Here is a 14,774-nt window from a genome sequence, read left to right on the forward strand (position 1 = left end):
CCCTCCCTCCCTCCCTCCCTTCCTTCCTTCCTTCCTTCCTTCCTTCCTTCCTTCCTTCCTTCCTTCCTTCCTTCCTTCCTTCCTTTCTCGTTTGACAAATCCTATTATTCCTTGCCTCTTTCCCTCATCATTCTTCCGTCCTCTTTTCCTGTTGCATGAAATTCTTTTCTGTTTGTGTGTGTGTGTGTGTGTGTGTGTGTGTGTGTGTGTGTGTGTGTGTGTATATTTTCATATCATTTTGCTAATTTAACTTAAGAGAGGTGGAAGTGTCACCCACTCTTCTCCCCTTTTCCTGTTCCCTGACTCTTTCCTTGTTGTATAAATAGAATTTTGTTTGTGGTTCCCATTCATAGGAAATAATTTTCCTCCCCCTTTCCAACTTTTCTCACCTTTCTTCCAGTGTATTTTTAACCCTGACCTTTTTAGTCTTCTTTTAATACTATCAGAACATAATAGAGTTATTCCCAGACTCTTTTCTAAACCTGATTTTGTAGATGGAAAAAGCTGCTTTAAATCTAATTTCCAAAAAAAAATTCCCCACTATTCATCAAAATAATTCAGTATTACATTAAAAATATAATAGCAGAAATGACCCTGTCAATAATGATGACATCATCAGACAAGGCATAAAATAAGATGTATGTTCACCAAAAGTGTTTTCTACTGTGATAGAAGAGAGGTGGTATAAATTAAGTCAGTTGAAAAGGGGGATTCCTACTAGATGAGTAAGGCCTCCAGAATCCTCTTTTTAGAAGATGTTACAGTGGTTATATCAAGCCTCAGACCATTGCGGATTGTTATGAAAAATATTAATATAGATGATATATTAAAAATATTAATAGTTTATTTAAAGGCATATTGGTAATTAAGAAGGCCATGTGCCTGCTAAGATCTAATTCAAATCCCACACCGTTACCTCTGCCCACCTGGCTTGTTCCGCAGGAAAGAGAGTGTACCAATCTCAATCTCCCTATTTAAGCTTCTATGTATGTTGTCTTACTTCACCATGTAAGCTCAGGAAGCCCGTTGAATCATGGGAAATGTAGTTATCAAATTCCCTAAATGTCCTTAGGAAGTTTATATCATGGATCTTGATATTAAGATCAAGGACCCCAAATTTCCACTAACACAGGACCCTCTTATACCCATGTTGGTGAAGACGTGGCACACGTGCCTGGGCATGCTGGAGGGGGATGCTCCTTTCTTCCCTCTCCACTGTGCCAGAGGACAATTTTCACATGTTCTACCCCTCTATCTAGCAGCCAAATGCAAGTACTTCCTCCCTTTGCTGCCTGGGGCAATGCAGGGGGACTCACAGGCAGCTTGAAGGTACAGTTTGTACATGTGATCTCTAAAAGATTCACCAATGCTGATTTATACTCATTCTGAAGATTTTGGCCTCATCGTATCAAGATCAAGTAGATGAAGAGTGTATGTCACGTACAATCTGATGAAAATCTATAGATAGATTAGAGGTATGAAATATAAAAAAGATAAATTAGAACCAATGGGAGGAAGAGATTTTGGACGTCCCTTTATGTTAATAAGCTTCTCTTTTGCTGGTACTATTATATGGCAGTAAGATATGGAATACCATTGTCTCCAAATAATTGAAAATAAAATTCACAGAGACCCCTGAAAAGACATGGTGGGAAGTATGCACCAGATGCAACATATAACCAGTGAGGAACTTTAAAGAAGAGGAGTAAAAGTTGTTGTCTGAGAAATGCATACTAGGAAGAAAAAATGGGTGGGTCCTATGTCAAAAACAATACAGTAGTAGATAGCCTGAGTGTTCCACTGTTTTGTTTTTGATGACAGGAAGAGTATAGTAGGCTTTCTGGACCCTGAGTGGACCCCTTGTGCTGAACTCTTTCTAGGAAAGGCTAAATAAGTAGTTACTCATCAAGCATGTTGTGGAGAAGATTTCTGTTCAAGCCTGGGCAGGACCAATTCAGAGATTGCTTCCTCTTCTTAAAGTTTGCCATTTTGTAGTCAGATCAAGGAATATTCTAGTTACTCATATTCTCATTAATAGAAAACCATTTAAAAGAGTATACCACATATGAATTGCTAGTTTTCAAAAAATTGGAATTTCATTTTGTATTAAAACTGACCTGAGAGTTATCTTGATCTTCCTGGATGTTTCGACATCTTGTAATACCTTTAAATAATTATTTCATGGTTTTACAGAAATGCTTATTGATCATACTAGGTAATAGAATATCAGATAATAAAATGTTTACTGTAAATAAAATGAAAAGCAATTACTAAAGGCTAAACTGCTTTAATTTCAAACATTTTTTGCCTTTAAGTATAAGGAATAAAGGAAGGAGGACCAAATACTAGTGAAGCAAATGCAGATACAAGCTTCCTATTATTAATTCAGCCATTCACAGGCATGAACTTGTTCTACAAAATATCATGGCTGGTTTGTTAGTGGTTTCAAATATAAAGCCAATAAATACTTTTGCTGCAGTAGTTTTAATGTGTGCTCACATTGCTGTATCAGCTCAGTTCAGTAAAATTTGTGATGTAAAAAAATATCAAAATGTCCTTCATTTTCTTATTTTTGCTTGCCTAAAAGAGCATTTGTAAGCATTAAGAAATTTAAGAAGAAAATTGTCCTGAAAGGATTGAGATAGAAACAAATGCCTTCTTTCTTGTTTTTGTTAATTTCACAAAAACTAGGAAGAATTAGTAGTATATGAAAATTAGATACCATGTGTGTTTTGCTTTACAATGTTTTTATTGAATCAAATTAATTTAAAAATAACATACTGCAGGTAACATAATGAACGGCATTGTAGCATTGATGGAAGTAATACTTTTAGCATTCTGCCAGGTTTTTCACAATAAAAATTCATTTATTTTTAAATTTCAGAATTGTTACATCAAGCTTAAACTTGACCAAAAAACGTTCTATTCTAAAAGCCCAACTATTTAAATATGCTATATATAACTTATCCAAAATCTTTATGGCATACATAAATAGTATGGATATATGAAAAAATTCCATATTAGTAAAAAACATTCCTTTTACCAGTTGTTTCAAGTTTTCACTTGTCTTAATATTATCAGACTTCTTAAAATTTTTTTCAAAGATTTTTTATTTTCCCAATTACATGTAATAACAATTTTCAACATATGTTTTCCAAAATTATAAGATCCAAATTTCTCCCTTCCTTCCCCCCTTCTCACAGATGGTAAACTGTTTGGACCGGATTATACATGTATTATCAGGCAAAACATACTTCCATATTGGTCATTGTTGTAAGAGAATATTCATGTAAAAATAAAACCTCAAATCAAAATACAAATCAACTAATGTACAAAATAGTATGATTTGATTTGTATTCTGACTCCAGTGCTTTCTCTCAAAGTGGATAGCATTCTTTATCATAAGTGCTTCAGATTGTCCTAGATCATTATATTGTGAGATTGGCTAAGTCTTTCACAGTTAAACAGTGTTCTGGTTCTGCTTATTTCACTCTGCATTAGTTCATGTAGGTCTTTCTGAAGTCATTCTGTTCATCATTTCTTCCAGCACAATAATATTCCATCACCATCAAATAACACAATTTGTTTAGCTGTTCCCCGATTGATGGACATCCCCTTGATTTCCAATTCTTTGCCATCACAAAAAGAGCTGCTATAAATATTTTTGAACAAGTAGGTTTCCCCCCCTACCTTTTTTTTCCCATCTCTTTGGGATAAGGACCTAGTGGTGGTATTACTGGATCAAAGGGTATACACAGTTTTGCCCTCCAGAATGGTTGGATCAGTTCACAACTCCATAATGCATTAATTTCCCAATTTTGCCACCTCCCTTCCAACATTTATCACTTTATTGTCATAGTGGCCAATCTGAGAGGTGTGAGATGGTACCTTAGAGTTGTTTTAATTTGCATTTCTCTAATCAAGGGTGACTATCAGACTTCTAAGAATAAATTTTCCTTCTTTCCATCTTATGTTATTCTGATTAGTGAATTGCAAAATTGATCAAAAGGAATAATTGAAAGATGTAAATTAGTGAGTGTCAAGATACTAGGTTGTAAGGTGTTTATACTTATCTCAGAACATTTAGTTCTATTATTTGAGACATTTGTTAAGCAAATCCAGTGTGTAGGATTCCATGTTACGTACTAGGGGAACCATAAAACTTAGGAAAAACATCATTCTTCTGTCATAGAGTTTCATGATCAGGTTAGAAAATGTAACTGGCCCAAATAATAATAAAAAATAGTGTTATGAATATATAAGGGAATAACTGGTATTTTATTTAACTTTAAAGTTTGTAGACACACTGGTTGTAAAAAGGAAGAGAGGAAAAGGGGATTGAAGCTTTAAAGTTGTTTTTTTTTAAAAGGATGAGAGATATTTTGATGTGTTTATAACATTGTTGTTAAGGCATTTAACTTATAATATTATGTACTTTTGAACCTTATACTCCCTTGCTCATGATTTGTCAAATTTCCACTCTATGTGTACCCTAATTTCCCATCTGCATTCTTTATTCTTACTCATGTAGTGCAGAATGCTCATGCCAAAGTCATACAACCTCCTACAACTTTGTTATCCAGTCTCAAATAGGCCTTTGCTTACAATATGGCGTAATATATATATATATATATATTTTAAACTGATTTCTAGTACATTCTCCATAGCAGCTGTTATAAAACTTCTCAAACCCTGCATATCACCCTCTCCTGCCTCCCTTTTTAGCAGAAAAGCTTGTTTCTACTTTACTGAGAAAATAGATACCATCTCTTGTGAGCTTCCTTTTGTCCATGACTGCATACCATAAACCCCTTCCATGTTGTCCTCATTCTCTTTTGTTGGCTTTAATCTCTGACAAAGAAGTAAACTCATTCAGGAGTTTGCCTCTTTAATAATTCCTTTTTTTATCTTTCTGTTATCTAGAATTTTTCCTTACTTCTTGACTCCTTCCTATTACCTTTTAATTGCTTAGGTCTGCCTTAGTCTTTTAAAACAAAAAACAAAAACTCTTTAATTAGTTTTGATATCCCTTCTAGCTCTTATGTCTCTCTCTTCTAGCTTTTATGTCTCTTTTTCATTTCCTAGCCAAACAACTACAAAAAATCATTGACTTTTGTAATTTTCACTCATTTACTTGAAAGACAGTGTAGCATATAACATAATGGATAGAGTCACGAAGGGACTTGGGGTCAGGAAAACCTAGGTTTGAATTTTGTCACAGTTACTTTGTAGCATTATGCCCCTGGGCAAGTCACTTGCTTTCTCAGCCTCAGTTTTTATCATCTGTAAATGGGAGATAATAATGATACTTTACTTCACAGGAATTTTGTGAGGATCCAATGAGGTACTAACTGTAAAACCTTAAGAAGTTATATAAATGTGAGATATTATTACTCTTACCACTACTGCTCCTATTTATGCTTCTCCTATTCTTACTGTCACTTATTACTTTTCCCCATTAACATCTTAGCCACCGGAGCAGTTTGGTAGCTTAGTGGATTGAGAGTTAGGTCTGGAGATGGGAGGTCTTAGGCTCAATTCTTTCCTCAGACACTTCCTATCTGTGACCCTGGGCAAATCACTGAATCTCCATTGCCTGTCCCTTACCATTCTTCTGCCTTGGAACCAAAAACACAGTATTGATTCTAAGATGAAGGGTAACCATTTTAATTATTTAAAAAAAACACACACACACCAAAAAAAACCTCAACTTCTTAGCCACTTGAAATTTGGCTTTTGATCCTGTCCCTTGAAGGAAATTGGTTTCCTTAGTTTTTCAACAATCTTTTACCATTGAATGCAATGGACTATTCTTTTTATCTCTTGGAATTTTTTGGCACTGGATTCTCTTGAATGCTCTGTACTTTGACTTCCATCTCAGTGTTCTCTTATGATTCTCCTCTGACCTCACTGACTTTTCATTCTTCTTTGCTAGATCATTGTCTGTCTTTTGAATTTTTTTCTTTATGTGTCCAGTAGGGTCCCTTTCTCTTTATATACTCTCACAACTCAATATCCAGTCCTAATATTTAACAGAATTTTAGTCCCAGATATTTCTCAGCATCTTAAATTCATAATATTAAAAATTAAATTCATTTGTTTTCCATAACTGTTCTTTTTTACACACTTCCCTTTTTTTTGTTAAGATGAATTAGATGATGAAGAAGAAGTAGCTCCCACATGGGAGCCTCTTTCCTAGAAGGTGTTAAAAGTCCTGCTTCTCCATACACTTTAGCTTTGATGGAGACTTGAGGGGAGAACTGGATCACTCCCTATGATTGGATTCAAACCACAAAATGTTCCCTTTCTGGTGGGGACTACCTTTTTTCGAAAGCAGAATTTGATGAATTAGCAAAACAGAAAGCTGCCATTAATAAGAAACAGGGTGTCAGAGTTACCAAAGAAATGTTACTTGAAGAAGATGAATGGGAATTACATGCTGATCAGATTAATTTGCCTAAACAAGCTTTAATTCAATGTACGAATTGTGCATTGACTGCTTAGAAAAGGATTCCAGCATCCAAAGGGCTATAGCTGCTGAATTGGCCGAGATTAAATAGGGCTCAGAGAAAAGATAGACAGATTTTCTGGATAGATTAAATCAGCAAGTTAAGAGATCCATAACTCATGAGGAGGCAGCAGAGATAATCATCAGAAAGCTTGCTTATGACAATGCTAACAAGGTGTGTCAGAGCATGCTTCAAAATGTTAAAAAATCTGGGACCATTAGTGACTGTGAAAACTTGTGAGGATTTTTCCCCAGCCTATATGCAGGGTATAGCCATTGCGGCAGCCCTAAAAGGAATAACATATTCTGAATGATTAAGGGTTCAACAGCTGTACAAAACTCTTGTTTCAATGCCCCTAACACTTTGTGTCTCAGATGTGATAAAGGTTACTATTGGAAGAAAAATTGTAATTCCAAATTCCATCAAAAAGGTTACAGATTACCTGATAAGAGATTTTGGGGAAGTTGGAAAGGAGGCCAGCCACAGGCCCCACCAACAACTAAATTTAATCCAAAAATTTATCATAGATTAGCCAGTTCCTTGCTAGAATTAACTGTTTTTCTAACTAATAAACTTTCTTTTTTCTCCAGATTTCTTTAACTTTGTAAGATATGACTTATTGATCTTTTGATAGGATGTCTTATATTTAGAGTATGCATGAAATGCCCGGGAAATGTGTCTTTGATTAGTCTGTGTACCTATATGTGTTTATGTCTCTGATCTGTTTGTAATTTAAGTTTTATGGTTTTATTTGTCTGTGATCACAATGGAATTTTTGAGAAAATAAATCTCTCTCTTTCTCATTCATTCCTGAGGAATGGAAAAGGCAGAGGAGCAGCCATGAGCTGACAGACAGCCAGTCTCCCACTTCCTTCTTTCTCACCTAAGCTGTCCCTTATCAGATTCCTGGAGCTGTTGGATAGCTTTCAACATCCAGGGAAGATAATTTTATAATATTCCCTCAAAACTGAACTAGTGTTTAATTAGTGTTTCTTAATTATTGATTTGAAATTACTAACAGAGAAGCAGGTGGATGTGATGTTATGAGCAGAGCAGATCTGGATTGGACAAGTTGACCTCTCAGAATCTTTTGAACTCTGAAATTCTGTGATTCTATGGCTGAGTTATTTAAGTGAATCAGGTGCATGATTAATATTATTTTGGTATAACTAAACTCCTGTTGAGATACTAGGTTATTACTTAGTCCATATGTTGTGTTCATGAAGACATATACATATGTTGCATATACATAATGTATACAAATATATTTTCCTTTTATTTCCTCCAGCTTTCAAAGCTTGAAAAACAGCAACAGAGAAAAGAAAAGACCAGAGCAAAAGGACCTTCTGAGTCAAGTAAAGAAAGAAATGTCTCTCGCAAGGATGATCCCAGTGCTAGCAGTGGGGCAGAGGGTGATGTATCCTCTGAAAGAGAACCATGATGAAGAAAATACCAATTTCAGGTATATATCCCCTGTTTCTCACATTCTATAGGAATATGTCATTCTTTTAAAAAGACCACTTCTTGCTTGTGGAAGACCAGTAGAAGTTTATTAAAGGAACACAGAAGTCACAGACAAATGTGTTGCAAGATGATACAGAAAGTAGCTCCCCTTTTCAGATCTTCAAGGCTGAAATATGTCCTTGGGAAACCACTCTTTTCTATTAGCTTTGGCTTTTCTGTATTTCCACCCGTAGGACTATCTACTTGAGTAGCTGAACAGTAAAGATAAGGTTGGAAAAGTTTAGATGATAGAGGAGGATATGTCTCTGAACTTTGGATTGAAGGGAGGACATTTTCCAATATGGAGTTGACCATGTTAGAAAAAAGGAAACTATATGAGCCATTCTCTCTCATCAGCACAACTACCTTTGCTCAGGGATTGGTGCTTGGTCCTATACTGTTTGAAGGCATAGATGGCATGTTTATTTCATTTAGCACAAAGTATGGAGGGAGAGCTAATTCACTGGATGACAACTAACCTCCCTAAAGATCTTTATAGACTAGAGCAATGACTGGTTCTTAAGGTGTAAGAGGGGCAGGTCCTCTTATTTGATTAATACAAGAAACTCCCAGGTAAGGAAATTTAAAAAAAATTCAGTTGCAGATCAGCTTTTCTGCCACATGAGGCTTAAAGAGTTGATTAGGGCATAGGTGTCAAATTAAGGACTTGCCAGGATAACTGGTTGCTGGGAACCAAATAAATGTAATTGGGAAATGTTTAACAAAATACATATAAATATAGTACAATATAGATAATGTTAATTTATATTTTCTAAGTCAGTATGTGCCATGTAGGGATCTATTTCTAATTGATATGGTAGACTAGAATATGGATACGTTAAGTGATCTAGCCAGGGTCACACAGCTGGCATGTCTCAGAACTTGAACCCACTTTCCAGGGTCACATAATTAGTATGTGTCAGAATGTAAACCCATGGCTTCCTAGTTTTCCTCTCCAAAGCCAGCTTTCAGTTATTCCTTCTCTTGATTAAATCTTAGTTGAAATTCACTAGGATTAAATATAAAATCTTACACTTGAGAAATTGTTTTTTAACCCCAAAACAAGATAAGAATAGCTTGGTTAATCAGTAGTTTCTTGGAATAAAATATATAGGAGTTGATGTATTATAAGCTTCATGTGTAACTGCAATGTGACATGGAAGTCAAAATTGCTATGTTGATCTTGGGCTACATTAGAAGTATAGTTTTTAAGAGTAAGGTCTGGTTAGGAAACATCTGTGGTATTGTGTTCAGTTGTGGGTGCTATAGTTTAGAAAGGACTTTTATGGTCTAGGAAGGGACAAGAGGATAAGAGACCATGTCACATAAAGATTAGTTAAAAATACTAGAGATGTTTAACCTGGAGAGAAGACGGGGAGGAACATGATATCTGTATTCAAATATTTGTAAGGTTATCATGTGAGAAAAAGATAGACCAAAAGTTTTGCAGAGAAATTGCCGAGGAAAATTAGTACTGAAATCAAGAAAAGCTCCATAATATTTGAATTGTTCAAAAATGAAATGGAAGGAAAGGGTTTCTCTCTTTGGAAGCCTTCAGGCAGAATCTGGATAACTACTTGTTGATTTTTTTGTTCTTGTTCAGCTGTGTCTAATTCTTTGTGACTCCATTTAGGTATTTTTTTGAAGGGGCGGGGTCAGAGATACAGAAATGCTTTGCCATTTCCTTCTCTAGCTCATTTTACAGATGAAGAAACTGGAGCAAACAGGTTTAAGTAGCTTGCTTAGGGTCACAAACCAAAAGGTTCTATATTCATGGTGGTGGTTAAAAGTATTTTAAAATACTCCTAGTAAGATTTAAGGTTTTAACTCCATGACTGGATATCATGAAGCATTAAAATGGCTTTAAAAAATATCAGATTAAAATATGTTGTTTTGTCTTCTGTTTTTAAACTTCATCTCAGTTTTTAAGCCTATACAGTGGGTTTAGCATACTTTTATCATTGTTCAGTGGTGAGCTTCCAGAGGGCCTTGAAAAGTTACTGTTTATTTTTGTATTCTCGATACCTCACAGTGCCCTCCAGATAATGGGTGTTTAATGTATGTTTGCTTGTTAAATGAATGAATTATTTGGAAGGTAATCATGTTAGATGAATAACTATTTTAAAGGTCAGAGGGAATAAGCTGTTTGGAAACATTCAGATATGGTACATTTGAAAACACAGATATACAGACAAATGTGGAGTATCTAGCATGTTGCAGAATGTAACTGTAACTGAGATCTTTTCTACCTACAGATGTATAGTCATGTACCATTTCTTTCCTTTAGACAGCAAATAGCTGGGCTAGTTAGTTGCCATTTCTCAGGAGAAGGTAACATGATTTCCTGAGGGAAGCAGAATATTTGGAAATTATTTGTGTATATTTTCCATTAAACTGTAATGTTTTACATTGAATTTTGGCATGACTGATTTGGTGCACACTTCAAAAAAATAGACAGCAATGGTAATTGCCCTTCCAGAATCTCTTTTGCTTTTGTACTGGTAAGTTTAAGGTTTTGAAGAGTCTCCTTTTTCTTCTAGATTAAGGCCCTCAGTTTTCCTTGCTAAAATGTTAATTACACAGGCTGCTCACAATTCAGAATAATTCTAATTAGGTCAGCTTCTTATTCACATGAGGGAGACTACTTAAGAGATTTAGATACTCTTCTAAACCAGCTGACGACCTTCACTTAGCCTCTGCTTAGCAGATTCATTTGAAGTGGTCTGACTTCCTAAGTTTCCTGTTTCACAGATATAGAAGTAGGATAAATAATGACAAGAGTGCAGTTGACCTCTTTTTAATAGGAACTGAACATGAGGGCTTAAGGTAAAATGTATCTTTATCTCTCTTCTCATCATCTTAATGAGGCAGTGTGAGGCAATTAGATTTATTTCATGCCTTACTATCTCAACTGGACTGCAGCCTCCCTAAAGGAAACAATCATCTATCATATAGATTTTGTATCTTCCCACCAGCTAGACCAGTACTTTTCAGAGGAGTATCATAGTCTCAAAGTCTGAAAGGATCTCAGAGGTCTTTTTGGTTATTCAGTAGATTGAATTTGAGTGGCTTTATGAGACTTTGGTTTAGGTTGCAACTCCTCCATTCTGTGAGGTTCTTGTCCATGTCTCTTCCTAACGTCTTCATTAGGATATACTTTAATGTACTAGAGACCATCCTCTGGGTATAAAAAAAAATTCGTGTGTACCATTTTGAGTGTCTGTCAATATTCCTTGCCCTCACAATATCGCCAGCTCTTTTTCTGACCTTTTATGTCATGTTTTATGTGTAAATTAACATTGCAATCATTATTGGTTCCTATTTTACCTTTACCTCATTCTCAGTTTTGATTCTTTTGAGATCATAGTGTTCCATGATTCACATTTTATAAAATTAGAAGGAAAACTGATTTGTTGAAAACAAAGAGGTCTGAAATAAGCTATTTGTTTGGGATCATTGAAAACAGTATGTCATTTTCCAAGTACATTCAGAAGAACCTCTAGGCTTGATGCAGTTATCATAACATCAACATTCAACAAATGTTTGTTAAGCAACATATGCTGTGCAAGGCACAGTATTAGGTGCTGTGTATACAAAGACAAAAACCAAAACAGTCAACATAATCCTTAATGCCAAAGATCTTACATTCTATTGGGAGAAAATGCATAATTAATTTTATTAGTACTGTCTTTTATTATATTGGAATGGCCTAGGCATAAGGACTGAATATTTCTCCAGCTACTTAAAATTGTCCTTTATTTCTTTAAGGATCACTTTGTAATTGAAACTATATATACCTTTTAGATGCTTTGAAAGGTTGAGATCCAGATATTTTATGCATTTAGTTATTTGAAGTATAATTTTCCTTTCTATCATTGCTTCTTGTGTTTTATTATTTTATATAGAAATACTGTTGATTTTTTTGAGTTTTGTAGTCTACCCTTGCTAGAGCTATTATCTCAATTAGTATCTTTACTTTGTTGATTCTTAAACTATCTCTCCTACATCTGATTTCTAGGTCAGTCATTTTCCTTATGAATTATTTTCTATTATCTTCTATTTTTTCAGACTTTGGACTTTGTTTTAATGTTTCTCGATGCCTTATGGAGTCATTGATTTCTGCTTAATCAGTTTTGCTTTTCAGGGAGTTTATTGCTTGGGTAAGGTTTTTTCCTGTGTGAAGCAGCTAGTGGATATATCCAGCCTCAGACAATTATCCTGGGCAAGTAACTTAACCTTCGTTTACCTCAGTTCCCTCATCTGTAAAATGGGGATAATAGCAACATCTATCTCCAAAATTATTGTGAGGAACAAATAAGATAATATTTGCAAAGCATTTGCATAGTGCCTACCTGGCACATAGTAGGTGCTGAATAAATGCTTATTCCCTTTCCAAATTGTTAATTCCTTTTCCATTTCTTTCATATGTGGTTCTCATTTATTTTTCAATTTTTTCCCCTGTAGAGGTCTTATTTAATTGATAAAAGATATTTTTAACTTTATTTTTTTAAGGTCTTGCTTCATCTCTTCCAAGCATTCTGGTTTGATTTGTGCCCAAGCTGTCTGTGAGGTTTTGCTTGTAGATATTTTGAAGTCATTTTTTTCTGGGTTTGTGTCTTGAAAGTCCCTGCCACCTAATAACTTTTATGGTAGGATTATTTTATTTGTTTGCTCATTCTTCCAACCCTCTTCTTGATTTTTGTCTTGACATTAGGGGCCAAGTTTTGTACAATTCTGGAGGGAAAAGTCTGGGCCTGTCTTTGTCCCGGTCCTTTCTTAGGGTATCAATCGCTTTGTCTTGTTTTGTTTTAAAACCCTTATATTCTGTCTTAGTATCAGTTCCAAGATAGAAAAGGGGCAAGGACTAGGCAATTGGGGTTAAGTGACTTGCCCAGAGTCACACAGCTAGGAAGTATCTGAGGCCAAATTTGACCCCAGGTCCTCACAATTCCAGGCTTGGTGTTCTATCTACTGTGCCACCTAATTTCCCCTTAAGCTTTCAGGGACAGCTCAGGCTATAAAACTGTAAACTTTCAGTGCATACAACATGATGTGATTTTAGGGTAAAGTCTTATTGTGCTTCCTTTATCAGAGTTCTGTAAGCTCCTGACCTGGGTTTGGGTGTGAGCAACAGCAGACTGTGACTGGCCTCACTCACTATCAGCCACCTGGGAAGCTTTGCTGATTTACAGTGACAGAATTACAGGCTTCTCTTTGGTCTTGGTTTCCTGCCCTGAGTATTCCTCTACAGAATTTAGATTGGGCTAGGAACTGAAACAGATTATGCTGTGCTCTAAAGGTGTGAATTACACTGCTAATGCTTACTTGCTTTTTTTTTTTTTTTAAACCCTTAACTTCTATGTATTGGCTCATAGGTGGAAGAGTGGTAAGGGTGGGCAATGGGGGTCAAGTGACTTGCCCAGGGTCACACAGTTGGGAAGTGTCTGAGGCCAGATTTAAACCTAGGACCTTCTGTCTCTAGGCCTGACTCTCACTCCACTGAGCTACCCACCTACCCCTACTTACTTGCTTTTGAACTTCCTTTTTGACTTGTTCACAGCCCAGGGCAAGAGACTATTCCTCACTCCAGAGTGCCACTCTTGGACATAGGGCCCTTCTCTATTTTGGCTTGAACTGGGTAGTGAGAGGCAAAGCACTTGGTTTTTCCTGTATGAATAGTTGGACTGTAGGTTCTTAAGTGAATATAGCCTAACAGTTCACTCAGGAGACTCTTATAATTTTCTGAACCTTGTTGCCATTAACAAGATGTGCCATATAAACTATAAACAAGGTCTTCTCGGGGCTCTTACCATTCATGAAGAATCCCTCTTAGATTTATTCTTTACACTGGGCATGATGCCAGCTGATACTTTTGGTGAGCACATCTTTTTTGATACTCTCTCCTTTTTTGTTAAATTTTTAAATTTGCTTTGTTTGATATTAGGAGAAGGTCATAAACCAAATTAGTTCTTTAAAATTTCTTGTGTGATTTTTGACATATGGTAGATAGACATTTTTTAAAAAAATATAAAATCCTGTCTGGTTCAACTGACATTCTGAGGATTGCAAATTTTTATACATGTCACACAACAAACGTAACTACTTATTTTGTCAAATGGGAAAAATCAAGTTAGTTTTTTTTTTCTCTTTCATTCTTTAAAAAGGACTCCCATTCCTTTCCAGTGGAGATCAATATTTTTTGTTATCTTCAAGGACAAATTATTTTCACAATTTTCTTCTTGGAGAAAAGACTTTTGAGTCACTTCTCACAATAAGATTTTTCTCTTTAAAAATGAAATATGACAAGTACCCCCCCTCCCCAATTCCACTTCCACCCCTCAGTTCAAGTAGGCCCAAGAAGTGTAGTCATCAGATGTGTTTTCTTATTTATTAATGATAAATAGCTTCATTTTCCTTGCATTAAGTTTTCTTTTCCTGGTTCTAATGATACTAACTAAAATTGTCCAGCAACAGTGAGAATGCATACCTCTCAATTTAATTATTTATTCAGTTGCCATTATTTTGTGAGTGTAGTGCACACCAAACCAGCACATTAACACTTCAGTTATCATATGTCAGTACACTTGAAACCAGTGGTTTTGGAACATGTTTACCTTTTGTTTATTTTTTATCAATTTAACTGTTGTGTGAAGAGCAAGAAGTATCTTGGGCAGACTTGGTGCCCTTAAAATGAGCCAGAACACATTTAGGAAGACTTCTTTTATTCAACCTTCTGTAAAGAATGTTGCACTGATCAGCTGT

The 14,774-nt window shown here is 35.5% G+C and overlaps 1 protein-coding gene across 2 annotated transcripts in view; it reads left to right on the plus strand.

The window, feature by feature from the left end:
- DTD1 (D-aminoacyl-tRNA deacylase 1) overlaps positions 1-14,774 on the plus strand; it is a 239,203-nt gene that overhangs the window by 188,124 nt on the left and 36,305 nt on the right. For both annotated transcript variants that reach the window (XM_044663427.1, XR_006505441.1), the window contains exon 5: positions 7,798-7,971. In XM_044663427.1, coding sequence (XP_044519362.1) covers positions 7,798-7,950 — 153 coding nt within the window. In that variant the 3' untranslated portion in view covers positions 7,951-7,971. The remainder of the gene's footprint in view (positions 1-7,797; positions 7,972-14,774) is intronic.

Source organism: Gracilinanus agilis, chromosome 2, assembly GCF_016433145.1.
Source record: "Gracilinanus agilis isolate LMUSP501 chromosome 2, AgileGrace, whole genome shotgun sequence".
NCBI lineage: Eukaryota > Metazoa > Chordata > Mammalia > Didelphimorphia > Didelphidae > Gracilinanus > Gracilinanus agilis.